This window comes from Panthera onca, chromosome B1, assembly GCF_046562875.1.
Source record: "Panthera onca isolate mPanOnc1 chromosome B1, mPanOnc1 haplotype 2, whole genome shotgun sequence".
Lineage (NCBI taxonomy): Eukaryota > Metazoa > Chordata > Mammalia > Carnivora > Felidae > Panthera > Panthera onca.
Window position 1 is genome coordinate 1,809,736 of NC_138342.1, and position 27,729 is coordinate 1,837,464.

The 27,729-nt window shown below is 49.0% G+C and overlaps 1 protein-coding gene across 5 annotated transcripts in view; it reads left to right on the forward strand.

The window, feature by feature from the left end:
• FAM193A (family with sequence similarity 193 member A) overlaps positions 1 to 27,729 on the forward strand; it is a 161,134-nt gene that overhangs the window by 123,942 nt on the left and 9,463 nt on the right. For all 5 annotated transcript variants that reach the window (XM_078446363.2, XM_078446360.2, XM_078446361.2 and 2 more), the window contains exons 13-20: positions 1,614 to 1,865; positions 11,733 to 11,931; positions 12,852 to 13,124; positions 14,432 to 14,714; positions 15,600 to 15,783; positions 16,766 to 16,996; positions 19,368 to 20,199; positions 27,402 to 27,483. In XM_078446363.2, coding sequence (XP_078302489.1) covers positions 1,614 to 1,865; positions 11,733 to 11,931; positions 12,852 to 13,124; positions 14,432 to 14,714; positions 15,600 to 15,783; positions 16,766 to 16,996; positions 19,368 to 20,199; positions 27,402 to 27,483 — 2,336 coding nt within the window. The remainder of the gene's footprint in view (positions 1 to 1,613; positions 1,866 to 11,732; positions 11,932 to 12,851; positions 13,125 to 14,431; positions 14,715 to 15,599; positions 15,784 to 16,765; positions 16,997 to 19,367; positions 20,200 to 27,401; positions 27,484 to 27,729) is intronic.

The following is a 27,729-nucleotide window of genomic DNA, read 5'->3' on the forward strand; positions in this document are numbered from 1 at the left end:
TTTTAATTCTACAGGGTCTGGAGTGATGTTAATCCCTGGTTTTGGTAATTTTGTTTTCTTACAAATTTTGTTTGCTAGAGGTCTATCAATTTTTGTAAATAACCAATTTTAGGTTTTAATTTTCTCTGTTTTTCTCTTAATTTCATTTATTTGTATTCTGATCTTCATTACTTCTGCTGCAGTCTTTGGTTTGTTTTTCCCTTTCTAACTTGTGAAGTCTAAGCTTAGATTACTGATTTTAGAACTTGAAAACTTATTGAGACCTGTTTTATGGCTTAACATGTGGTCTCTCCTAGATGATGCCCCATGTACACTTGAAAATAATTTGTGTTCCGCTCTTGTGGAGTGTCCTACAAATGAAAGTTTGGTCAAACTGATACCATTATTCAAGTCTTTTGTATCCTTACTGGTTTTCTGTCTTGTTCTAAAAATTGCTGACAGATGTACCGAAGTCTTCAAGTATAACTGCGGGATCGTCTGTTCCCTTCTCAAATCTGCCAGATTTTGATTCATGCATTTGGGACAGTGTTGTTGAAGGTGTATACATGTATTATTGTTACATCTTCCTGGTATATTGACTCTTTTGTCATTACGAGATGATTCTCCACTAGCATTTCTTCTCTTAAAGACCATTTCATGTGACATGAAGAGTCATTCTAGCTGTCTTAGAATTACTGTGTGTGCACATTATATATTTTTTCATGTCTTAGAATGTAGGATTTGTCTTTGAATCTTTTAGTTGGGTCTTGTATTTGCATCTTGTCCATCGATCCTGCCTTTGGTCTGGAGTGCTTTGTTTATGGTTCATGTCATGATTGGTGCTGTGAACAGCTGCCATTTGCTGTCTGTTTCTCTAGGTCTCATATGTTTTGTTCCTCTGTTCCTCTTTTGTATCAGACAAAAATTTTAGTATTCCATTTTAATTCTGCTGTTGATTCTTTGTTTTTGTTTTTTGGGGGTTTTTTAAGTTTATTTTTAAGGGCTGTTGGCAACGGGAAGTGCCCCAGGCAAGAGGGCTAGGCTCCCATTGCTCTTACCTGACATTCTAGTAGATTGGCATGAATAAATGCTTCTCAATTTGCTTTTTCCCTTTGGTTGACTTTCAGATCCTCAGATGGTTGCTTTGACAATTGTGTTCAGTTTTACCTTGTTTCGAGGGAGAGAAGCCACCGACTGCCTCTCTTCCCTCAGCTGAGTCCTGTCTCTGGTACCTTCACAGAATCTCCATGTAACCACGCCTTAGCAGTGCGAGCCCCGTGGAGCCCAGTACCAGTGCTCTGTCGTCCCCGGCCCCAGCCCCCCTCTGTACTCTGCCACCCTTGCCAGTCCCCTTGTCCCTTCGCGGACAGGCACGGTGCGGGTGCCACCTCAGCAGATGCCCGGCTGGGGAGTGAGGTGTGCATCTCTTCTCTCCTCAGGTTTCCTGCATCCTGGGCTCATGGGGTCCCCTCTGTACTTTACAAGGAGGGCCCTGGGTGACTTGAGGTATCAGATGAGCCCTGCCAGCTTTGTTTTGGCTGTGTAGCTGCTCAGCAGAATGTGACTTTTTAATTTGTCCCTTCTTTGTTTCGCTAAATAACTGGGTACTTTTTTCTTTTTTTCTTTTCTTCCAGGCTGAACAAACTCCAAACACTTGTGAATGTCATGTTTGTAAACAAGAAGCCTCTGGACTGACAGCATCAGCAATGACAGCTGGCGCCCTTCCTCCTGGCCATCAGTTCATGAGCCCAGAGAAGCCCACACACCCTGCTCTGCATCTTTACCCCCACATCCACGGACACGTGCCTTTGCACGCAGTCCCACACCTGCCCCGCCCTCTCATCCACCCCACCTTGTATACAGCGCCCCCCTTCACACACAGTAAGGTAAGTCAAGGCAGAGAGGGCCTGAAGCTCCCCTGTCACTAAGGTCTTTGCAAGAAGTGCATAGTTTAACAAAAAGTCATAAATTGTCAACTTGTATAGGACCATGTCTACTCCTGATGGGAGGTCTGCAGATGTCTCCTTTTATCGTAATCTCTTAAGCTCTCAGAATTTTGAATGTTCACGGTTGTAAGAACAATCACAAAAGTCATGATGTATTCCTTCAGAATTAACTAGAATGTAAAGTTTCCCAGGTGATGTTGGCATAACGAGTTATCCTTGGGTGCCTGCACAGATAGCTCTTCTCACCAAGACATAGTTCGGTTCTTTACTTATGGCGCCCTGGGCCCTGGCTCTTTTTCCTAACATTGTATGGGTAAAATACTGAGTACGCATGAGTCTTTTTTTTTTTTTTTTTTTTTTTTTTTTTTTTCAACGTTTTTTATTTATTTTTGGGACAGAGAGAGACAGAGCATGAATTGGGGAGGGGCAGAGAGAGAGGGAGACACAGAATCGGAAACAGGCTCCAGGCTCCGAGCCATCAGCCCAGAGCCTGACGCGGGGCTCGAACTCACAGACCGCGAGATCGTGACCTGGCTGAAGTCGGACGCTTAACCGACTGCGCCACCCAGGCGCCCCTTGAGTCTTCTGACCCTAGCGGGGCTCTCCAGTATCTGAAATGATTATGCTCTCTATGTGCAAAAATTAAGGACTCGTCGAAATACACACACTTGAGGAGGAATCCTGAGCGCGCTACAGGAAGAAGTCCCAGCGTCAGGTGGTTGTTGAGGGGTGGCTGGCGGGCACACGGGAAAGGGCATCCCAGAAACTGGCTGTGCTGCAAGCTTGTTCAGAGAAAGAGTGGGCATCTAGAAGAAGTTCGATTTTCATGTATTTCTTCTCAGAGAACACCATGCTTCTATTTGAGTAGCTTAGGCTTTGCAGAGAAATTCTTAGGTTGGTTTCATTCTTTGTACCTTAGATAGCTTTGCCTCCTTAGCTATTTTGAACTTAGCTTTATTGACTCTTCTAAATTCTGATTTTTGGTTTCCTTTTCTATCAGTTATTCTGGTTCAAGATTAGTTTTAATCAAAAATAAAATTTTCCCCAAACTACAGACTTATGATTTAAAACCGTGATTCTTAACTGGGAGAAGGGAGGAGAACGCAGGATGGAAGGGGCTTTTTCAAACCGCACACACATTTTCTCCCTGCAAGGGCGTCTGCCGTGAAGTGGGGTGTGTGTAGCCCACCAGTGGGCTTTGTTTTCTGGGGAGGGGCACGGGTAGGAGAGTGACAACCACTGATTCAGAGTAAAGTAGAATCAGTTTGTTACGTTTTGTTGTGATAAGTAATTGGTAACTACCCAGGTTTATGCTTAAATTTTGTTCGATTGGATATCCCTCAGTTTGACATTGAGTGATGGCTTTATTAGTAAAATGATTTGAAATAGCATTTTCAGGTATATATTCAAAGCCAGCCAGTTTTCACAGTCGCCTGGCCTACATAGCCTCTTTCTCTCTGGTTGAATATATGAGGTGGGGAAGCTATCCACTCTGTTTTTCCCTGGATAGAACTGCTGTCTAGTCCCTAGGAACCACCCCTAGAAATAGAGTGCAGTGAAGCTGATTATTCCCCAGAGGCTGCTGGGACACTCCAGTTAAAAACGGATATTTTTCCCCCTAACTTTTGGCCTTTTCTCAGAGCATTATAAGTAGTCCCTGAAATGGTAAAAGAGAAGAAAAATATTTTGGGGGAGCATCATCTGTATACAAAATCTATTTATCTAATACCTTTTCAGTTTTAATCTAGTAGATAGACGTGATGAAGGATTCATAGGTAGAAGGGCAAATGCAGAGGACGAGCTGTTAAGCTTCATTTCAGTCACTGTGCTATGAATGTCAAGACTGTTCAGTGATGCATGTAAAATACATTAACTGGATGCCATTTTTATTTAGAAAAATGAGATGCATTTGGCAAAATACTTCAATTGTAGCTGATAAAAAGACGTTTGTTTCTCTAACAAGCTAGCGTTGTCACTTACAAGGTCTTCCAAAATTAGTTTGTATTACTTGAGTTAGTTTGACTTCAGCGAATACTGTGAATACACGTGTAGCTAATGCATAACGTGTTCACAACCCCATAGGAGTTGGTAGAAGCCCCTTCTAGAGAATTCACACACTTGTTCAGTTACATCAGAGCAAGCGTGTTCAGAGGATGTCCCCATGTCATTGGGAGACAGAGGTGGGCACTGAACGTGGAGGAGGGCGGCTGTGCTCACGGAGCTCTTCTGCTTCCCTGTCTGTGTTCGTGGGGCCTTTAGGGATCTTTACTCTGGTAAAGTGGCATCCGTCACCATTAAGCCTTCGTGTCATTATAGTTGTAATTCTTTTAATTCATACTGTGGCCATTGTGGGTAAATATTTAGTACCTAAAACGCTTGGGATGAGTAGTGTAGAAAGTTTATTTGTTTGAACTTAGGAAAACTTGAAGATTGTTTCTGGTTTTCAAATGTCTTTGTACCAGTGATACATGTATCTTATATGCTGAGATCGAAGTCATTTCAAAGTTAAATGTAGTTGCAGGAGGAAAAGGCAGTGATGAAATTCTAGACAAAAATTAAAACTATATGACAGGGAGTTTCATTTGCAAATATTTGCGGATTTCGCAGCCTTCTTTTTGTTACTGATTTCTGCTTTAATTCCCTTGTGGTCTGAGAGCAGACATCGTATGACTTTTACTCTCTCGAATTTGTTGAAGTGTGCTTTGTGGCCCAGAATGTGGGCTGTCTTGGTGAGTGTGGCCTTGAGAATTTGCATATTCTGCAGTTGGTGGATGAAGTCGGCTACAGACATCCGTTAGGTGGTTAGGTGCCGTTGACTGATGGTGCTGTTGAGTCCAACGATGTCCTTCCTGACCTGCTGCTGGATCTGTCCGCTCCTGACAGAGGGGTGGGTGTCAGAGCCTCCCGACTACGGGCGGGTTCTCCTCTTCCTCCTGCAGTCCTATCGGTTTTTGTCTCGCGTAGCCGGGCGCTGTGTTGTTAGGTGCTCACATGTTCAGGATGGTTACGTGTTCTGGGGGGATTAGCCCTTCTGTATCATTATGTACTGCCCTACTTTATCCCTGAGAATCTTCCCTCCTCTGAGGGCTGACCTGTCTGAAATTAACACAGCTCCTCCAGGGTTTCATTTACATCAGCAGGGTGTCTCTTTCTCCATTTCTTTACGTTTAACTTAAAGCGGCCTTTATACTTCCAGTAGGTTTCTTGCAGACACACGTAGATGGGTCTTGTTTTTTAATATACTCTGAATACAGTTTCTGTCATTTCATTGGTATATTTAGACTAGCCACATTTAAAGTGATTTTTGATGTTTTGGGTTAAGAGTAACCATTTTCCGATTCTCTGTTCATTACCAGAGGCTTCTTTTTTGCCTTCTCCACTTTTAATTTTTTGATTCTAGTTTAGCTCTTCTCTTTAGCATACCGGTGATACTTTTTTAAAAAATTGGCAGTTGTATTAGAATATACATTTTACCTAATCTAAGTCCTCCTTCAAAGAACTGCTCTGCTTCGTGTTAATATAGGTACCTTTTCATAGAGTGTTCCCAGCCCTTCCCTCCCATCCCTTGTGACAGTGCTGTATTGTTTTCACTTACCTGTTTATTAATCACCCAGTGCATTGTTACTGCTACTGCTTAAGCAAAGTTATCTTTTAGATCAATGAATAATGCAAAATAAGTTTATCTCACTTAGATTTATTTCTTCCCCATTCCCTTCCTTTCTTTATGCAGATCCAGGTTTCTGACCTATATCATTTTCCTGCTGCCTGAAGAAAATCTTACAAGTTCCTTGTAGGGCAGGTCTGCTGGCGATGAGTTCCCTCAGTTTTTGTTTGTCTGAGGAGGTCTTTATGTCTCCTTCCCTTTTCAAGGATAATTTCGTTGGAATCAGAATTCTAGGTTGGCGGGGTTTTTTCTTTCAACACTTTAAGCAAATTTCACTCTACTTTTACCTTGCATGGTTTCTGATGAGATGTCCTCTTTAATTCTCTTCCTTATTCTTAGAGGTGCAGGGATCCCTCCCCCTCTCTTCTCCCTTCCCCTCCTCTTGCCTTCCTTTCCCCACTCCTCCCCTCCCTTTCCCCAGGCTGCTTTCAAGGTTTTCTTTTTGTCTTTGGTTTCCTTCAGTTTGATGATATAAAATGCCTAGGTGTAGACTTGGGGGTGTGTTTTTTTCTGTTTGGTGTTCTCTGAGCATCCTGGATCTGTGGTTCATTGTCTTTTATTAATCTTGGAATGTTCTCAGCCGTTATTCCTTCAGGTATTTCTTGTGTCTTTTATCTGCCTTCTTCTGGTATTCTAGTTCCTGTTTGTTACATCTTTTGAAATTGTCACACACTTCTTGGATGTGTTGCTCTGGTTTTGGTCAGTGGTGGCGGTGGTTTTTTTGGTTTGGTTTTTTTTTGATTCTTTTTTCTTTTTGCATTTCAGTTTGAGAAGTTTCTATTGACAGATCTGGAAGGTCACTGACTCTTTACTTGGCCGCGTCCCGTCCACTGATGATCACTTCATCAGAAGCGTTCTTCATTTCTCTTGCACTGTCTTTGTGCCTAGCTTGTTCTATTCTTCTGCAGTTTCCTTCTCACTGCTCACGTTACCTGTTTGTTCTCGCATGTTGTGTGCTTTTTCCACTCAAGCCTTCACCACATTAGTCATTTTAAATCCCTGTCTGATGATGCCCAACCCTTTCATCTTCTGTGTCCCTCGTCTGCCCCTGGCCTGCCGCCCTGCTTTGTGCGTCTGCCCCAGTCTGTCCCAAGAACCCCTTTTGCATCCGCCTTCCAGTTATGTGACTCTCTGGTGTGTCTAACCTGCCGCTTCAGTTTGATGTATTAATTCCATCTGTGGTTCTGATTTGTAAGCTTTCATTAGTTTATTTATTAAAAAAAAAAAATTTAATGTTTATTTATTTTTGAGAGAGACAGAGACAGAATGTGAGTGGGGAAGGGGCAGAGAGAGAGGGAGACACAGAATCTGAAGCAGGCTCCAGGCTCCAAGCTGTCAGCACAGAGCCCGATGTGGGGCTCGAACTCACGAGCTGCGAGATCATGACCTGAGCCGAAGTCAGACACTCAACCGACTGAGCCACCCAGGCGCCCCTCGTTAATTTATTTTTAAAATACGTTAGCAACTTTTTATGTTCTCTTGTTCCTTGATCATGTTTTCTTTCATCTTTTCTTTCTTTAAGCATTTTACACATAGTTCTGTGTTTGAATGAAACCTTGAGGATCTAAATCTGGGTGTTTGGTTGCTCCTGTGGATGTGTTGTTTCCTATATGTATAGTGATTTTTTTTTATGGGGTCACGTTTTGTTCAACTTACTCGGTGAGAACAGCAAGGCCCTAAGTAGGGGAAGACCCCTGGGAGCCTTGAACTCCTCCTGGCAGTCTCCAGCTCTCCTGCCTCCCGCGGGACCACAGACCTGTCTCCCGTCACCGTGACGACGGTGCATGTGCCCTCAAGGAAGCCATCCCGTCCCCACACGTTTTCACTCTGTGAAAGAGTCCCCTTGATTTCTCTGTGGCTCAGCACCTTGTTACAGAGGTGTTTGGTGCCATTTTTCTGGGAGCTAGAGTGTCATGTCCCCCTTACTGGACACAGTGCGAGCAGAGGGGGACCACACAGCCTCTCAGAGAAGAATGTCTGTGAGCCGGCAGGCTGCGCCCCCTGCTCCTTCACAGAGCAGGCCCGGCCTGCTGGCCTCCATGGCCCAGGAGCAGAGGGCCATGACCGCAGAGCTGGGCTCAGAAGAAGCCCAAGGCTTCCAGCTCTAAATGTTGCATAGTTTCCATCTGGAAACGGAGTTCTGAAACAGACATTGTGCTAGGAAAGGGCCTAGTAATGGAGATGGAGCGAGGTCTTGAAGTCTCACTGGGAGTGAGAGGAATAGTCAGAAATGGTCACCACATCCTGGCCCTCGGTGAGTTCAGTATGAGTGGAGCCTGGCAAGGTGGCTCCATGTGGCTCTGGGCCCTGTACATCTGTCCCCTCCCTCACTGGGTTACTTCAGCACAACCACTGCAAAAGTGATGAAACCAGACATGGAGCAGGTCTGAGGTCAGGTTGGAATTTGAGGAAGAAAAAAGCTATATGGAACACAGGGACAGAAACAGATTGCCATTGGGGGTCCTGCAGTGATTTTTAAAAAAAATTTTTTTAACAGTTATTTATCATTGAGAGACAGAGAATGAGCAGGGGAGGGGCAGAGAGGGAGACACAGAATCCGAAGCAGGCTCCACGCTCCGAGCTGTCAGCACAGAGCCCGACGTGGGGCTCGAACCCACAAACCGTGAGATCATGACCTGAGCCGAAGTCGGACACCCAACCGACTGAGCCACCCAGGCGCCCCTGTGATTTTTTATCTGTATTTTGTTTCAGAGGCTGTATTCAATTCTTCTGGCCTGAGAAATAGCAAGACCGAAACAAAGGTGGTGATTTGGCCTCTTTACTGTCTCTGGCAGGAATGTTGAAGAACCATAGTAAGAAGAAGCAATAGTCACTCATCCCGCTTCCCGCTCACTGGGGTGTAACTGGAATCCCTTTCTGCTTGAGTGCTTAGTGTTGGCAGCTGCTCTCACGCGTGGGTGCACAGACTCGGTCTTTTGCGCTGTTGGCTAGTTGTGTTCAGCAGCCATGTTGACGGAATCTGGGTTGGAGGTGGGTTGGTGTGCAGTACGGCTGGGTCTCCTGGCTCCCGCAGAAACCCGGAAGGTGTTTAGAAGGCGTCTGTCGTGTGTGTTTGTCAGAGCTCTCAATTAAAAGAAAAAATGTTACTTTCCTGTAAATCACTTTTGTGTCAAAGTGGAGAACAGTTGAAAACTTCTGTTAATTGAAGCCGTGTGGATTTGTACAAAGAGCGAAATAAATCAGTGTTGTAATTCAACAGCATTATCCACATGTTGAGAGACTATTTTTATGCTTAAATCACTGGTGTACTTGAGCGGGCACTTGTACTCGGCCCCGCAGTCGGTCTAGTTGACAGAAGCCGGTTTTTGTCCTAAAGGAAACCCACATCTGTTGAGGCTTAGCTGTCTTGTGGGAGAGCATTCCCATAAACGCAGCTTGTTTGTGGGGACCACCTGCTCCCTTGGTCTCTACAACTGGCCTTCCTGCTCTGAGTAAATGGGCTTCTGAAGAAGTGTGTGAATTGAATTGAATTGAAGTTTTCAGTTATTTCAGCTTTATAGTTGTGTTCCCGTTCCTTCTAAATTAAACTCTGTTCAGCCTTTATTGAACATCCGGTATGTGCCAGGCCCTGTGCTACATGCTAGCAAAACAGAAACAGGTGAGCCATGGCCCCTGTTTTTCAGGATCTCCGAGGCTAAAGACAAAGACAGAATCAAATCCAAACCTCGGAATGCCATGGCACACCTTACCAGGGATTGTACATGCAGAGTAGGAAGGTCACCCTGGAGAGGGAGGGCTGCTGACTGAGCCCGTGGGGTGGTTTTGCAGAGGAGGTGAGGCTGGCTAGGGTTTGGAAGGGGGAGCATGAGCTCTCTGGACACAGGCGGGCAGCAGCGAGGCTCTCAGCCAGGCTCCCTCGAGGGGAAGTCTGTCTGCTCTCAGCCGTGGGTCAGGAGGGTCTCGGGAAGTAGCGAGGAGCTTCGGGGCCCGGATGTGCTGTGGCTGTGCAGAGCTGCCCGCCAGGCCTTCTCAAAGCAGCCGTGCCGCCTGCGGAGCCAGCTGGCTTCCACCTGTCGGGCTCTCTGCCCCTTAGCAGAAGGTCTTCGAAACTGAGAAACTTCCTTCCCATCGATTCCTCCTCAGCAAAGCAGCTCTTAGTTTATCACGACTTTGTGAAAACTGGGGTCTGTAGAAGTACGGCTTTCTTGGTCTCCTCACTCTTTGCCCATGGGGCTCCCCTGACAGAACAGCTAGATTAGGCTCCTGCCTTGGTCCTGGGCATCCAGACCTGTTTCTTCCCGTTCGACAGCCTGAGGGTCCACTCCTTCCCCACCCCGCACCTCCACCTCCCTGAGCCTGTTCCAGGCCAACGAGTGTGCTGAGCCACCTGAGCAGCGTGATGCCCACTTCCTCTTGGTACCCAGGATGGGCGGCGTGGCCGGGGGCAGGGCGGGGTTGCTCTGTGTCTAAGGACCAGTCTCACAAAGTGGTGACCGTCCACCTCAGCCATCTGTGTGCTGCACAGCGACACCCACTGTCCAGTTTAATTCTTACCACAACCCTCGGAGGTAGGTATTTCCAAATTACAGATGAGAAAACTAAAGCGCAAAAAGATTGAGTAATTTGCCTGAGGTCACACAGCTAGTAAAAGGGAGAGCTGGCGTCCAGACCCATCAGGCTGTGCAGCCCAAAGACTGAGAACAGGACTGGTGTTTCCGACCAGCTGTGTCACTGACCACACCTCCTGGGAACTGTGGTCTCTGGCTCCTGCTCCGGTAGCTGCAGCGAATGTCCTGATGGCCCCAGAACCCCTCCTCTCCGTCTCTACCGCCACTGCCTCCTCATCTCTTGAACCCTGACTGACTGCTTCCTGCGGTGCCCTCTCCCCTTCCAGGCAGAGGCCATGCAGACACGTCTCTGCTTTGGCTCCTGCAGCCTGTCTTGCTGTGGGGCAGTTGTCTGTGGATGTGGACTGTCCCTGTGCTGTCCCCATTCCCTCCTAAGCTCTGCCCTAGTCAGGCCCTGAGGGCTTTGTCCAACCTCCTGGGGAGGGAAAGCTGTGTGCTGGCACCAGCAAGGTGAGGGGGCAGCAGGGCCAGGACCCGCCTGAAGGAGGGCAGAAGTTAAACCAGCAGACCACAAGGAAGTCCTGAGTCATAGCCATAGTAAGCTCTAAGTGGGAAAACTGGATTTTAGGTGTGTGGCCTGGGAAGGCCCACCTTGGTCTTGGGTGCTGGGTGGTGAGGGCAAAGGTAGCGATGAGTTCTTAGAGGAAGGGATGTTTAGGCTGAGGCCTAAAGGATGAATGGAAGTCAGCGAGGTTGTGAGCTGAGGTTAGGATGTTCTAGAACCTGGGTGCAGCACAGGCAAAGCTCAGGGTCAAGGAGGAGATTGGATTTGAGGGCCAAGGGAAGGCCTGTGTGTCAGGGGCTTGGTAAACAGGAGGGCCAGGCCAGGCCATGTTACAGACTTGCCATTTTCTCTTAAGAGCAGCGGGAAGACATTGGTATGTCCCCAGCAAGGGAGTGCCTCGCTCTCAAAAGCTCACTGTGGCTGCCGGGAGGGAAAGGACTGGAAGGAGGCTGGGTGGGAGACGCAGGGGCTGCCTCTGCGCAGGAGGAGGGGGGTGGGGGTGGGGAGCCAGGGGAGTGTGCAGCCAGCCACCCGCCCTCTGTGCCCCGGCAGGGCCTGGGCGTGCTTCCGGGCTCACGTGAAATCCATAGTTCCTCAGACGTGCCTGCACTTCGCCCAGGTGTGAGCCAGTAGTTGAAGACTTTCACCATTTTTCATTAGTGATTCCAAAGTTGGCTTTTTAGCAGTGATCCTGGAAATGCCAGATGAGGCTGAGCCCCAGGAGCAGCTCGTACGCAAGCGAGCCCCACGGAGACGGTGCCGAGGGAGGAGTGCTGTACGTTGCTGAGTGGTCTCAGGTCTATTTGGTAGATTCCCGGAGACACCAGTTGCTTTTAAAACCTACGCCTGGTTCACATGTGACCGATCGTGCACGGCGTGACAGCCAACCAAGTAAGCGCTCCACGAGAAGCGTTCAGCCCGGGACGCCTGCCCACAGCGAGCGCGTCCCCACAGGGTTTTCAGTCATGGTTTGTCTGCTTGTAGTTTAACTACGTAGGTAAAAACAGAATATTAACTTTGATATGTGATTAGAACATTTTTTTTTGTAGGCTTTACCGCCAGCACCTGTTCAGAATCACACAAATAAGCATCAGGTATTCAATGCATCTCTTCAAGACCATATTTATCCAAGCTGTTTTGGGAATACTCCAGAGTGGAATAGTTCTAAATTTATAAGTCTTTGGGGATCAGAAGTGATGAATGATAAGAACTGGAATCCTGGCACTTTCTTGCCAGATACAATTTCTGGTAAGGAACTTGTTAAAACTTTCTTAAAGGTTTAAAATGACCTGAGCTGGGTGGATCGCCGTCTGTTGCCTCGGTCCCCCAGTAGAAGCCCTAGGCTAGTCGAGCCCCGCCTTTGTCGCTAGTGGGAGGCCCCTCGGCCCCGTCCCGCTGCAGCCGCCCACATCTGCCGCCAGCCAGGGCCCTGCGCACCAGCGGGGTTTCTGCCACCCCAGCGCTGCCCAGCGTCTCGTCTCCAGGCTTCAGTGTTTGGCCTCTGGTTCTCGAGCAGTGATCACAACTAGCCCTCAACCCAGCACACAGGGGTCTTGCAGCAGCACCACCGTCGACTTGAATGCCGTGACTTACGTTCCTTTTCTGTTTCTGTATTGATATTGACCCTACATGGGGCCTGTCCCCTCTCAGCTCCCTCCTCCCAGCGCTCAGCTGCTGAGCCGCAGCTGTTACTCCAGTTGTAGGGAAAGGTGCACCCGAAGAGGGGCTGGCTGCACCCTTAGCTCTGTCTTCACGTGGTTAGAGCCCTTGGTGGCCCCACACCCAGCCCCCCGCATGTGCTCAGAAAAGCACGCTAGACTTGACATCTGTGCTTGGAAAGGATTTCTAGCTGTGTGACCTTGGGCAAGTTGCTTAGCCTCTCTGAGCCTCAGTTTCTCTATCTTTAGGATGGGAATGATAGCACCAAGCTCAGAACGTAGCTTTAAGACATTAAGTAAAACCGCTTTGGGAAAGCACCTAGCACAGGAATTGGCACATAGTAGGTGCTCAATACGTTTTTTCCTAGATGAAGACTCGTTGTCTAGCATCACCCCGTGTGACCCCAGGCTCTGTAGCGGCCCCAGTGCTAGGAGTTCTGTTGGCAGACGTCCCGTAGGTGTTGGTTATGTGTTCCTCAGGAGCCTTAATTCTCGCATTCTCCTCTGAAGGGGGTGACATGCTAGGGCCAGCGCTGTCCGAACCCAGACCCGAAGCCCTCCCGCCTCCGCCCAGCGACGAGGCGCCCACCATGTCGGAGAGCAAGGAGAAAAAAAGTGCCGCCAAACAGAAGTGCTTATACAATTTCCAAGACGCCTTCCTGGAGGCGAACAAAGTCGTGATGGCCACGTCGTCCGCCACCTCCTCCGTATCCTGCACAGCCACCACCGTGCAGTCAAGCAACAGCCAGTTCAAAGTGTCATCCAAGAGGCCTCCCTCCCTAGGTAAGGCCTGCCCAGCGCCTCTGTAATTGCCTTTTCCTTGGCATGGCCAGAGGCCCAGGTGTGGTGGTAGCCCTGGAAAGTGCTGGCAAGCAGAGGGCACTTCCCTGCGAGTCTGATTCGCATGTTGCTGCCCCACCAACTTCCTCCGGGGCCTTGCCACGCTGTCTTGCTTTTCTCTTCTGTTCCTGTAGTTGTGAGAGAGGAAGGGGTCACTGCTTTCTGAGCATGAGAAGGAATTTGTCCTTTAAAAGCAGAAGCCTGGTGGAGAGGGCGTTGATGGGGCTGCGGGCCGGGCTGCGGCCCAGCCCCCGTGCTGCTCAGATGGCTCCACGCTGTGGTGTGAGCACAAGCAGAGGGGAGCTGGAAGCAGAGGTCAGAGGCACGTAGGAGCTGGCTCCCAGGGCCCTCGCTGGCATCAGAAAGAATAATAGGATAGATTATAGCACGTACAGTCAGGAGTCATCGGGTGTTCAGAGAAGGGAGGAGGGCGAGGCAGCTCTTTGACAGACGCTCACCGCTGCTCCATCATAGACATGACAGAGAATGCCGCCGTGCGGCCTTCAGGGTGACTGTCAGTCCAGGTGAGCACCCTCGGTGGTCATGACAAACAGCGGGTGTTCGCCTGGGGAGTGCAGTATCCCCGCCGTCCGGGAGCAGCAGCCACAGGTGACTGGCAGATCACGAAGGGAATGTCAAGTGCCCCTCGCTGGAAGAATCCGGCAGACCACCCCCTGCACACTGGTCAGAGGTGACCTCCCCGTCAGGGCACGGACTGATGCTAGGGGCCTCTCGTGCGATCACGCAGGAAGGATCCGTCATGCCTGGAGCATGTCTGCCAGCTCTGACGTGACACCGTAAGCCCATGCTGGTGGGCAGCTGTCCTCAACTCAGAAAATGCAGTGTTGCAGGAGGAGGAAAGTTGACAAGGGGCTGGGTTGGGGGAAAGCTACAAAGGCTGGGTGGGGGACATGGGGGACGGGATGAGAATGTCACATGGACGGTGTATCTTTGATGTGGTCACACAGCGAAGTGTCCTGTCCTCCAGGGTTTGTGCTGACGTGTTTAGGGTGCACGCAGGCTCCACGTGTTAAGCCAAAAAAGTGTGTGGCTCAACACCCACACGTGTGACAACATGTTCCGTGTGGTGAGTCCAGGTGAGGGGTATGTGGGTCGTCTTCGTAACTGTGCCTTCACAGTCTCTGTAGAGCTTCGAACATCTCCACACGAAAAGGTTGAGAAAAGGTTTAGCGAACAGAAACTAACCTAGTGCAGCGTCCTCGATGACCCTTCTGCGTCTCCACACGCAGGCGAGGTGTTCCACGGCGTCAGCAAGGAGGACCACAGACACGCGGTGCCGGCCGCCCCGAGGAACAGCCCCACGGGCCTGGCGCCGCTCCCCGCCCTCGCCCCTGCCGCCCTCGCCCCCGCCTCCTCGCCTCACCTCGCAAGTCTCGCAGCCCCGTCCTTCCCCAGCACTGCGGCCACGTCCCCCGGGTTTGTGGACACGCGCAAGAGCTTCTGTCCTGCTCCCGGAGCCCCCCCGCCCCCCACCACAGACGGCTCCCTCAGCGCCCCCCCCAGCGTCTGCAGGTGAGCCTGGGGCCCGCCCCGGCGATCTGTTCCTGGGCACGTGCGGCTGAATGGCCAGGGAAAGACGGACAGGGGCGTGCCCAGCAGAGGCCGTGGGACGAGGGAGGGGAGGACACTGGTCGCATCTATAGTCCTCAGAGCTGGGGCCACCAGGGATCGGTGTGCAGACCACCATCCAGCCACCAGCTGCTTCACGGGGGAGAGGGGTCGGGGGGACCTGGGTGCTTTTTAAGTTGTTATACATTCAGTGAAGAATGATACAACAGCTTTAAAAAAAAAATTTTGTTTTAATGTTTATTTTTGAGAGAAGGGGGCAGGGGGAGGGGGAGCAGAAGGAGAGGGAGACACAGAATCCGAAGCAGGTTCCAGGCTCTGAGATGTCAGCACAGAGCCTGATGTGGGGCTCGAACTCACAGACCGCGAGATCATGACCTGAGCCGAAGTCAGATGCGCAACCGACTGACCCACCCAGGCGCCCCAAACAACAGTTTTAAAAAAAAAAAAAAAAAAAGATGATTTGGGGAGCACCTAGGTGGCTCAGTCAATTGAGCGTCTGACTCTTGATCTCAGTTTGGGTCTTGATCTCAGGGTGGTGAGTTCAAGCCCCAAGTTGGGCTCTGCGCTGGGCAGGGAGCCTACTTAAAAAAAATAAAAAGATGATTTGTGTTGTGTTTGAATTTGCCTGTGTGAAGCCATCCCCACACAACCTCCACCCTCCGCCCCATGAAGCGGCGGCAGGAGGGACAGTGCAGAAGGAGACTGAGTGTGCCCTCCAAGATTATGTGCCTGCCCACACCACCTTTCCTGTGTGGCCCCTGGTGTCCGGGCGGCACCCTGCTCCCCATACAGCTGGCGGCTGGTGACCGCCTATGTGTGGTTTCACAGTGACCCCGACTGCGAGGGGCACCGCTGTGAGAACGGCGTGTATGACCCGCAGCAAGACGATGGGGACGAGAGTGCTGACGAGGACAGCTGCTCCGAGCACAGCTCCAGCACCTCGACCTCCACCAACCAGAAGGAGGGCAAGTACTGTGACTGCTGCTACTGTGAGTTCTTCGGGCACGGCGGGGTAAGTGTCCCCGGGGGCGAGTTCCTGGGGGGCCGGCACATCCTGGGGCAGTGGCGCGTCACGGCCACACTGTGTGTAGAGCCCCAGGTGCAGTGTGAGGAGAACCGAGGGATGGTCCGGAGTCGTGGCTCACCCTGTAGGTTGTACTCACCCTAAGGAGGTGACGAAGATACCTGCCCAGAGATGTAGCTCTAAGGATTACTGCATTTTTGCATTTGTTTGTGAGTTTTAAAACAACCGATGGGCCAGGGGCCTACTGAACAGCTGGCCGTGGAACCGTTGGGTCTGGGCTGTGCACAGCCGTGTGGTGGCGGTGCTCGCTGTGCGCGGTGTGCACGTGGGATTCCTGTTGCCGGGATACAGGGGATGTTGATGCACATACACACGTACACCTCCTTCCAGAAGGGTCTGTCTGTACAAGCAGACGTCAGCCGTGGTGCCTTGGGGGGGGCTGGGAGGAAAAGCAGCGACTGGTATTTTGCTCTTTTTCCACTTTTGTTCTGTCTGCATTTGTTCAGTGGGCACACGTGTGTTTAGTGTCAGGAAGAAATTTTGACAGTGGGATTGAGGGCAGTTTTCTTTTTTCCTTTTGATGCTACACAAGAAACTACAAATGGATGAAGAGATTGTATAAACACTATTGACTTGAAAAGATAATCACTGTATCCTGTAAGAAGTACATTAACCCGTACATGTGGGTTCTTTTTCCTTTTTCAGTTTAAAAATACCTGGTTGTGTACATAGTTGGTCCTCCGTTACTGTATTTTTCACGAACATGTGAAGGTTGACAGGGTCTGTGCTAGAACTGGTCTTGGGGTAACTGTGGTAGGTTTTCCTTTTTGTTTATCTTATTTTTCACAACGAACGCTTATTACCTGACAAGGAAAAGTTTACTTTTAGGGATATGTGCTGGAATTGGCAGTATTCAGAGTCATGAAAACATGAAGCTTAATTGAGTTATGTTCTCATTTAATTGCCTTAGCCTCCGGCTGCACCAACAAGTAGGAATTATGCGGAAATGAGGGAGAAGCTTCGTTTGCGGCTGACCAAGAGGAAAGAGGAACAGCCTAAGAAAGCGGACCAGCTCTCTGAGAGGGAGGGTGTGGTTGACCATCGCAGGGTGGAGGACCTTCTGCGGTTCATAAACAGCTCTGAGCCCAAGCCAGTGAGCAGCACCCGAGCCGCCAAGCGAGCCAGGCACAAGCAGAGAAAGGTGAGCGCGCCACAAGGTGCTGCCGGGGGCGGCGGGCGGGCCTCGGGGCCCCATGCCCACCATGCTGCCACGAGGGCCCCGGACCGTCTCTGTGTCCGTGGCAGGAGCCGGGCAGAAGCCCTGTGTTGTATTTTCAGGACACAGCTTCCCCTTTTTAAAGTCACAGGTTTGTCAGTGGATCTAAAGCAGGCCTTTGGGTCCCTATGCCCAGCGGGGGCGCCGCAGCAGACCCACGACCTCTGTCTGTGGAAGAGCCTTCCTTCCCAGGGAGGTTGAGGAACGAGCCCCTGGCTGGGAGCCAAAGGGGGTTCGCGGTGGGCTTTGGGAGACTGCGGGGAAAGAAGTTACTTCGACATGCAGCTGGGACAGGGCTCTTGGCACAGCGACATCCTTGGGACCTAGTCCGAGGGCTCCTCCCGTCCCCTCGCTCCTCGTCCCCCAGCTGGCAGAGGACGATCAGGCAGAGCCATCCCGGAAGAGGGCAGGCACGTGGCATCGGAGCCCCGGGTGGAAGAGTGGGATGGAGGGCCGTTGCGGGCAGCCCTGGGCACCTCACTGCAGGGCGTGTGCATGGGCTGTCGCGAAAGCAAGTGTCTGCCGTGACTAGACGGGTTGGGCCAGCGGAGGACACAACGTGCAGAGACTGTCCGCTAGCACTTCCTCTTAGTGCTGCAAGTGAGGGCGCGGGCCGCGTCTGCCCTTCTGTGTGCCTCAGCGCCCTGGGGCCAGGCCCATGCCAAGGCCATCCTGGTTCCGGCCTCCTACAGAGGCAGACCGTGGCAGATGGATCCGGGCTGTGCAGAGGGAACCTGGAAGGGCGCAGGCTCTGACAGCAGGAGGGGTGGCGGCTTCGGGAAGAGGCGAGGCACCTGCGAGGTCCCACAGAGACAGAGTAGAAGCATTCCCCAAGTGTGTCAAAGTGGGCCACCCAGCAGGAGCCCTGTTGGGCTCCACGGCCCCAGGCGAGGTGGAGTTGAGGGGCTCTGAGGAGAAGCCTGCTCTGCACCCGAGGAGCCCGGGGTCTGCCGAGCCCCACTAGGGCGGGGCAGTGAGACATATTCCCCACCAGGAGTGTTCCACCAGGGCCCACTCATCCCGTGTGCTCTGTACCCAGCACCCCGTCTTCCAGAGCGGCTCGCAGATCTGCTTTGCGTCTGGCTGACGGGCTGGTTGTTGAAGGCACCATGTACCTGGTTTTGAGTTCCCTATAGATTCTGTCTTGTGGCCGATTTACCCCCCGACCTGCTGCGGGGGGCGCCCTGCTCCTAGACGCTGGGATACCTGTCCAAAGTAGCACCCACAGGGGGCCACTCCGGGAGCTGCCTGTGGCTGCTTGCCATCTCCAAGGCTTCTCTTTTAACAGGTGGAACCAGGATTTTAAATAAGTTTTACCTGAATTGTCCAATTAAGTTTTTTTAAAAATCTGTCATCAAATTTTTAACATGATTTTATGTTTAAGTTTTTCACAATTACAAGTAAATTGTCTCTTAAAAATATTGCCTACTGAGATGTTGTGAAAAATCATGTAAACCCGGAAGGACTTCTAAATGCAGATGTGTTTGCCAAAGTTTGGTCCTGGAGCCCAGGGATGCAGAGAGCCCCGCCTCTCGCTCTTCACGGCTTCTGTTTGTTGTCAGAGCAGAAGGAAGAGTTTGTGCCGAGGCTCCTGGACTGTGTCTCGCCAGTGAAGCACGGTCTTCGCCAGGCATGAATATTAACGTGACGCCACGCTGGAGGGCAGAAATAGCCAACGTCTGTTTGCCGTGTGACGTGGAATATATTAGCATGCCATTGGCTCTGTGACCCTGGTGAAAATATGTTGAGGCCTTTGTTGATCTGCTAGGGTGGGAAAAAGGAGTCGCAGGTTTTTCAGGGCAGCGCGCACTTCTGACACGTGGATCCACCGGCCTCGCCCGCAGAGGCGCACTTGCCCGGCTCTGGTGGCAGGGGCACGGCCTTTAAACCGCCATGTGATCGGTGTGCGTGGCTGGTTCTCATCCAGACGTCACGCTCCAGCGGGAGGCCGGCACAGGGCAGGGGCACCGCAGCTGCCTTGACCTGTTTCATAGAAGTGCCCAGCCACAAGCTCAGAGGCCGTAAGGAATTGTTTGCTAAGTGGCCCCCGCCACCACCACCACCGCCTCCAGTAAAGTAATGAGTGTATATACCTGGATAGAAAGATTAAATCTCATGATTCCAGAGAGTAAAGTAATTTGGGGTGAGTGTGTTTTAAGCTTTGGGCTTATTATATATCCCCTTTCGGAGTTTATGTTCTTATTATATAAATTCGTTTTAAAGTTACTTGTTTTCTGTGCGTCTTCATGTTTAGAACACTTGCTGTTGTCTTAAGTTGCCTCTTTCCCCACGGCAGCTGGAAGAGAAGGCGCGCCTGGAAGCAGAGGCCCGGGCCCGGGAGCACCTGCACCTCCGGGAGGAGCAGCGGCGGCAGGAGGAGGAGGAGGAGTTTCAGCGGCTTCAGGAGCTTCAGAAGCTGAGGGCTGTGAAAAAGAAGAAGAAGGAGAGGCCAAGCAAAGACTGTCCCAAGTTGGACATCCTTGCTAGAAACTTCCAGGCAGCAGCAGAGTCTGTACCTAACTCTGAAAACATGCACAATGGCTCACTAGAGCAAATGGAAGAACCAGAGACCTCACCTCACTCCCCTTCCAGACACGGGGACCACTCAGAGCCTGGGCCGGGGCCGGGGGCCGACGGCGATGCCACCGACCCCATGGACGCCAGAGACTCCAAGCTCCTCCTCCCGAAGGAGGTCAGCGGGAAGCAGCAGGAGCCGCTGTCTTTTCTCCTTGACATCATGCATCAGCACAAGGAGGGGAGTGGCAAGCAAAAGCTCAAGCAGACCAGTAAGGCCAGCAGCGAGCCGGCAAGAAGGCCGGCCGAGCCCCCCAAGGCCTCCGAGAGCCAGCCCAGACCCCGGCCCCAGACTGAGTCGAAGGCAAAAGTCCTGGACCTCACTTCCCTGGCAGAGCAGAAAAGAGAGGAGAGGAAAGTCAACAGTAACAACAATAACAAAAAGCAGCTGAACCACGTCAAGGAAGAAAGGTTGAATCTGGCCCCCCAGGAGCCTGCCTCCCCCAGCGAGCACCCTCAGGACAGCAAGCTGGTGCCCGCAGACTCTCCTCAGCCCAAGGGCAAGAGCAAGAAGAACAGGAAGAAGAAAGGAGACAGAGTCAGCAGCTCAATCGGTAAATATGGAGTTGGGGGGAAGGGGGGGGAGTGTGGCTGGTGCCCCCTGTCCGGGGTGCTACCTTGTCCCTCCTGGCTTGTGCTTCTTGTGGCTTTGTCACTGCAGTGAGAGACAGTGGCCATTGTTTGCTTTTGTTAGTTTGAAATAATTATAGACGGACAGAATTCCCCTACACTCTGATTCCCCAAAATCAGTGTGTTACCACATTGGCTTTGTCTGTCTTTTTCCCTCTTCTGTTTTTGTGAAGCAAAGGAGAGAAATTTCAAACATGAAGCCCCTTTACCTTTAAATACTTCACTGTGTATTTCCTCGAAACAAGGATGCTCTCTCACAAAACCACAACACAGTTATCAAAATTAAGAAATTAACACTAGTGCAATACCGTGACCTAATTATACAGGCCTTAACTCCTGAAGACGGAGCATCGAGATGGTCCTCAGTGTGGTTTGCATTTCCATTTTTCTCTAATTACGGGGAGGTCATGTTTTTAAGAGCGGTTTGTCTCTTTGTGAATTTTCTATTCTTATATTTTTTTCTCACTTTATAATTAGGTTTTTGGTCTTCTTAAACATGGTCTTAAACATGTTTCCATGTTTAAGAGTTTTCACGTTAGAGATACTAGCCTTTTAACGTGCTCCCAGTTCACAGGTTGTCTTCAGCCTTGCGGAAGCGTTCTCTGTCACTTTTATGTAGTCGGTTCGTTGATCTCCTGTTGCCTCTGGATTTTAAATAACAGTCAGAAAGCGTCCCTCTAGGACAAAGGTGGAAGAGGAGTGTGCCTGTGTCTTGTAGCATTTGTGTGGTTCCGCCTTTTTCATGTAGTGCCTGGTACATTGGAGTTTGTTCTTGTGTATCCTGTGAGGCTTGGGTCCAGTATATGCTCTTTCTTTAAATGGTTAGCCTGGTGGCCCAGCATCAGGCATTAAAAATTCGTCCCGGGGTGCCTGGTGGCTCAGGCGGTTAAACATCCGACTTTGGCTCAGGTCATGATCTCACGGTTTGTGGGTTCGAGCCCCACGTCGGGCTCTGTGCTGACAGCTCGGAGCCTGGAGGCTGCTTCGGATTCTGTGTCTCCCTCTCTCTCTGCCCCTCCCCCTCTCACGCTCTGTCTCTCAAAAATAAACATTAAATTTTTTTTTTTTTTAAGTTAAAAAAAAAAAAAAAAATTCATCCTGCCCCAGTGATTCAGGACATCTCCTTTGCTCCACACTAAATTTCTACTCTGGAATTTCTGTTCTTTTCCACTTTGCTTTGTCGTGTGCTGTTGCCACACTGAGTTAGTTATTTGGGGAGCCCTGTGTGTTTCAGTGAGGCCTCTCCTCACAGATGTTTTCCAGCATCGTCCTGGCTGTTTATTCCTCTCTGTGCTTCCATGTGGACTTCAGTGTCCGCGTGCTGGGGCCATAAAAAAAGCTTCGTTGGTATCTTTATTGGAGTTGCATTAAATTTATTCATTAGTTTAGGGGAGAATCGATGCCTCTCTGAATCGATTGCCCTTTCCAGATGTAGGAGTGTTTCTCCACTCGTTCAAGTCCACTTTTGTGGCTTTTAGGAATGTTCTGAAATTTCTCTCGTAGATTGTCCACATTTCTTATTGAGTTTCTCGCTCACTACGTATTCGATCTTCCTCGTTTGCAATGCCATTGTGGGACTCCTCACCGTGATGTCTTCTCGCTGTGCGCTTTATGTGCATTAGCCACTGGTCACACGTCACCACTGAGCACGGGGAATGTGGCTGTTCCAAGTGGAGGGTGTTGTAGTGCAAACATACAGTGGATCTTGAAAGCCTTGTATGCGAAGAATGAATATAAATACGAAATACAACAATGTAATTTCTGTACTGATTACAGGTGGAAATGATCGTCTTTTGGCTATATTTTAATTGAACGAAACGTATGCTACTAAAATTAATTTTACCTATTTTTAATTTTGTTATTGTGGCTACCAGAAAATCTTAAATTATGTTTGTGGCTCACATCACATTTCTGTTGGATAGTGCTGCTCTGAGTGGTTGTTTGTGTACACAAAAGCTATTGATTTTTGTATATTAACTTTATGTCTTCTGTCTTACTGAATCATTTTATTGTTTGAGTGTTATTGTTGATTCTCTAGGGTTCTCCAACTGTTCTATCATATGTATACAAATAGAGAAAGCTTTATTCCAACTTTCCCAAGTCTTACCCTCCCAGGGTTTGATTGTATCATTCTCAATCTTAACAGAAATGTCTGGTGTTTCCACATTAAGTCAGATTCTGGCTTTAGGGTAAGGTTTATATATCTTATCATTTTGAGAAAATATGCAATGAGTCCTACTTTTATGGAGTGGTTTTTTTAATCAGGAATGGGTGTTGAATTTGGTGAAAGATTTTCTGGAATCTGTGGACATAAATATGATTTTTCTTCTTATACCTATTATATTATTAGGTTTCCTAATGTTGAAGCAGGCTTGGATTCCTGGAATGAAGCCCATTTGCTTGTAGTGTATTGTATTCTTTAGTTTTGGGTTCTGTTTGCTATGATTTTAGTTAGCATTTTCATACCAGTAATGACAAGAGATACAAGTCTGTAACTTTTTTTTTCCCTGCTTCCTGTATTAGCTTTGGCTACTAGTATCATATTTCATAAAGAAATGTAAAAAATTAGGGTTTCTTGTGTGTTTTTCATTTTCAGTGTTCTAGAACAATTCACTCTGCATTGAGACTATCAAAGTTTTCAAGTTCTGAGAGAAAAACTCCTATGCAGCCCTTTGGGCCTGGTGCTTTTTTATGGGCTAGGTCCTTGATAATTTTGTCTCTTTTCTGAGAAAGATAGAAATGGAAATTAGTTTATTTGGCATTGCTGTTTCTAATGAGGTTAATTTTAGTAAACTGTATTCACATAGTAAATTATTTTTTCAGCTAGGTTTTCCAACTTATTTACGTAGATGTGTGCAAAGTACCTTATTTTTAAAAATTTATTTTCAGTGGCTATTTTCCTCATCATTATTTATGTTTTCTCCCCATTCTGTTTCATTCATTAGCTAATAGTTTGTCTATTTTGGGGACGCCTGGCTGGCTCAGTTGGTAGAGCATGTGACTCTTGATCTCAGTCAGGGTCGTTGAGTTCAAGTCCCATGTTGGGTGTGGAGCCTATTTAAAAAAAAATAGTTCGTCTATTTTGTTATCTTTTTTTTTTTTTTTTAACCAGCCTCTTGATTTATTAAATAGGTTTACTGTTGTTCTAATACCTCATGAATTTCTGCTTTTTATCTTTATTTTCTTCCTGTGCTTTCCTTTATTTTCTTGATTATTTCCCAACTTTTTGATTTGGGAATTGAGTTCATTTGTTTTCATTCCACCATTTTTCTTGATCAAAGTATTAAGTGCTTCAGATTTTTCTCTGATCATTCCTTTAAATATATTTCATAGTCTGATAATGTTTCCATTTTGGTTTTTTGTTTGTTTTTAAGAAATTCAGTAATTTCTTTGTTTTTATCCCTCATTCACTAGTAGTATAATAGGTGACTTTTAGGTTTCTGGGTGGGAGAATTGTTTTTGTATGTTTAATAATTTCTAGGTTTTCTGCATTGTGATCAGAGTTTGTTGTTTGTAATATTTTTGTTTTGTGGAATTTACGGGTATTTTTTTGTGACTGTTCCATATATATACTTCAGATAAAAGTGTATTTTTTCTGTTATGGGGAAAATTGAATATGTATCTCCCATCATGTATCGATGAGTTATAGTAAGGGTTAGGTCTTCTGCATCCCATACTTGTTTTTTGTGCTCTTGACCTGTCTTTTCTTATTTATTATTAATGAGTTTCTATGTTGTATTTCTTGCAGTTTTGCCTTATAAAGGTGGTGTTTATGTTATTTGGTGCACTATAAGTAACTATATATGTTATATAACTATATATATATAATTATATGACCGTAACAGCTAACTGTAATATCTTCTTAGTGAATTGTGGTTTTTAGTACTGAAAAATATCCTTCTGTTGTGTTTTTGTGCTTTCGGCTTGGCTTCTACTTTATTTAAGATGGTGATCGTTGCCCTTTTTTTGTCTCCATTCGCCTGGCGGGGCCCCTCTGTGCTAACCCCTTTCTGAGTCACTTAGTGTTAGCTCATTCTCTGATTTTAGGTAGCACAAATCTGAGTCTTGCTTTGTGAGCCAAATGGAAACTCTTATCTACAGGTGAGTTTGAGCCCATTCCCATGTGTTATTACTGTGTGCTTTGTGTCAGCTCTGATTACAGTTTATAATTACTCTGTGTATTTTATACTTACTGTTTCTTTTTCTATGTGATGTGTTTCCTTAGCTTTTATTTGTAAAAAATCATTGGTTTTCACGACACTTGGCAGTCTTGTCTGAGTGCATTCCTCCACACTTGCACGTCTAGTGCCCCGTCCTTGCTTTCCTTCCACTGCTGGCTCCACGGGAAGTGCTCTGACACCCACTTATTGCTGGGGCAACAGTCTGTGAGCCGATCCCATTCTTTCCATTTCGCGGTCCCTTCTCTTCCCGTGTTTCAGCCGCATTATTTCCGCTGTGTCAGACACACAGTACTCATAGGTCCACAGCTGATTACGTCCCGTGCTTGTGCTGTGAGGTTTTCCCAGCCCTCTTCTGGTTGGGTGGAGCTTGCTCTTGGGCGCGTGTCCCCAAGTAAGGGTCAGGGACACAGAATTCTCTGAGCTTTGGCAAAGCAGAACATTTCCTGCACTCTTAATGATGAACAGACAGCCTGGCTGGATATGAAATACTTGGGTCATACTTTCCACTCTGATTAATATAGCTTTGTTGTGAAAAATGCCTTTGTGGTACTGAAGCTGGTCATGGTTCTCTTTTTTCCCTTATACCAAGATGTGCAATACTGATTATTAGTTCTAATCAGAAAAAAAGAATATAAGGAATTTGCTTTATCGGGATACCTGGGTGGCACAGTTGGTTAACCATTCAGCTCTTGATTTCGACTCAGGTCACCATCTCATGGTTTGGGAGATCAAGCCCCTCATCGGGCTCTGCGCTATTAACCGGAGCTTGGGAGTCTCTCTCTCTCCCTCTCCCTCTCCCTCTCCCTCTCCCTCTCCCTCTCCCTCTCCCTCTCCCTCTCCCTCTCCCTCTCCCTCTCCCTCTCCCTCTCCCTCTCCTCTCCTCTCTCTCTGCCCCTCCCCCTGCTTGCGAGAGCGCTGCACTCAAATGAAATAAACATTTTTCTCAAATGAAATAAACATTTTTTTTTAAAGGAAAAAAAGAAATTGCTTTATTAAGGCAGCTTTCCTAGCAGATGTACCTGCTCTGTCTGCTTTTGTGGTCATTCCTCTTCTAGAACTGTTAATGGAATGACTATTGATTAGAGATTGTTCCTACCTTAGACTTCACTTTCATTGTATCTGTAAACACCCCTGGGGCTCCTGGGTGGCCCAGTTGATTGAGCTTCCTACTCTTGATCTCAGCTCAGGTCTTGACCTCCGGGGTCCTGAGTTCAAGCCCCTATTGGGCTCTGCACTGGGCATGAAGCCTACTTTAACAAAACAAACAAACTAACAAACAAAAAAACACTCCTGCCCCATCTTGCTCTTCCTCATACGTCGGTGCTGCCTTGAACAGGGCGTCAGCGAGTTGAGTCGGCAGCCAGACGAGCGAGGTCTTCTCGATGTCCAGACAGAGCCCTGGTCAGAGTAGTCTTTGTGGCTGGGGGAGGGATGGACTGGGCCGTGGAAGCCAGGCAGCTGTGACTGGGCGTGTTGTGAGGATGACCGTGCCGGCTAGTGGAGGCCAGCACTGAAGCAGTGGCAGTGGATGGAGATGGGGGAGTCCCTGACTTTTCACAGAGCGCTCGCCCAGCACCTAGAGAGTGTGACGTATGGGCAAGGGGGGATGGGAGGCTCACTGTCAGGAAAGGAGCAGGCTTGCAGCAGAGTACGGGGACCCACCGTTGCCTGTATTGGGGGTCAGACGCCCGAAGGCGTGTGTTTGCGGGAGGTAGCTTTATAAGCGTGGAACTCAGGAAAGCCGTCTGGGGCAGGGGTGGAGGTTTGGTGGTGTCGGTATCCAGGTGGAAGGAGGGATTGGGGGAGTTGCGGAGGAGGAAGGCTGAGAGTAGGAGGGCCTGGGTCCGGCAGGGGCAGGGGGCTGTCTGTGCAGGAGGGGCTGTGGTCACGCAGGTCCCGGCCGCAGGGAAGCTCTTCCCTGCCGTTTCTGTGAGCTCACGGATGTGAGGGCGCTCTGCCTGGTGGCAGAGGTCGTCAGTGGCGCTAGCTGCTTACGCAGGGGAACCATGTCTTGTGCTACTGTGGAAGTGCCCCAGTGGTGGGGGGAAAGGTGTGTCTGTCTGTTAAAGATTATAAAAAATTGCCCCATGCCAAAGTCTGCAGGGAAGCAGACACTCTGCACCCTTCTTTGATGGGGCTGGCTGTTGTGCCTGCACTGATGGTCCCGCGCGAGGCCCAGACAGGGCCCAGGAAGTGCCCGGCATCCCACAGGTACCAGATGGGGTGGGCAGAGCAGAAGCGAGAAGTTGAAACCCTCAAACTGGCTGAGATTCCAGGAGATGGAATAATCCCAAATCATTAGCCTCCCTGCTATCCTGTTTTCAAATTGGGTGATTTAACTGCAAAGTGAAAAAGCAGCCTTGCTTTTTTATTGGAACAGCCTGAAAAGTTTTTGATGATGTTTGTGGGATGTTGCATATGTAAACCAAGTGTCTGGGAGAGCCATCTTCCTGTAGAGGTTGATGTCTGGGACCGGGGTACAATTGTGCCCTCTAACTGTGAGGGACAGCGTTTTCCTCCCCTTCATGCTGCCCTCTGGGCAGCTTCTCTATTCACTAGTGCACTCCTGCCCCCAGTAGGGACTTAGGGCAGCCTCTGGGCTCACAAGCACTTGGGTTTCCAAGAGTCTTCCGAAGGGCTCTCCCATTATGGAGATGTGTCAATTAAAGACCGGTCCCTTGGGGATTGGGTGTCAGCAAATGGGCCTCTTCTGGTGGGACCTGCAGCGACAGCTGCTTTGCTCAGCAACCACGTGAGTTCCCCGATGTCCAGGTTGGACCTGGATGTCCACAAGCACGTGGGACACAGCTGCCCTCTTTTAGCTGTTTGTACAATCTCATCTTGGAGAACGTTTTCAGTTTGCGAAGCTGTTAAAATTAAGTAGAGTAAAGCCACGTGGTTTCTTCTCTTGTAATCTGACTTGCCTTGTTTCTTTCGTTTAACAGATGATGTCTTTCTGCCTAAAGATATCGACCTAGACAGCGTGGACATGGACGAGACAGAGAGGGAAGTGGAGTATTTCAAAAGGTAAATGTTGGGGCCTGTGTCTGAAGTGATGTGGGTTTACGGCTGCCATACACGACCCTCCCATGGCGTTGCCAGTTGTGTGGGGCACAAGTTCTGTCATCTGGCCAAGGAGCCTGGCTCCTCAGTAGCATTGCAGCCCTGTGACGGCCTGCCACACATGTCCCTCCATAGCCCCAGCACGCACACTGGCCTCCTCACTCCCGCTTGCACCCAGGCGCTTCTCCCCTCCCTTCTGTGTGAAGACTG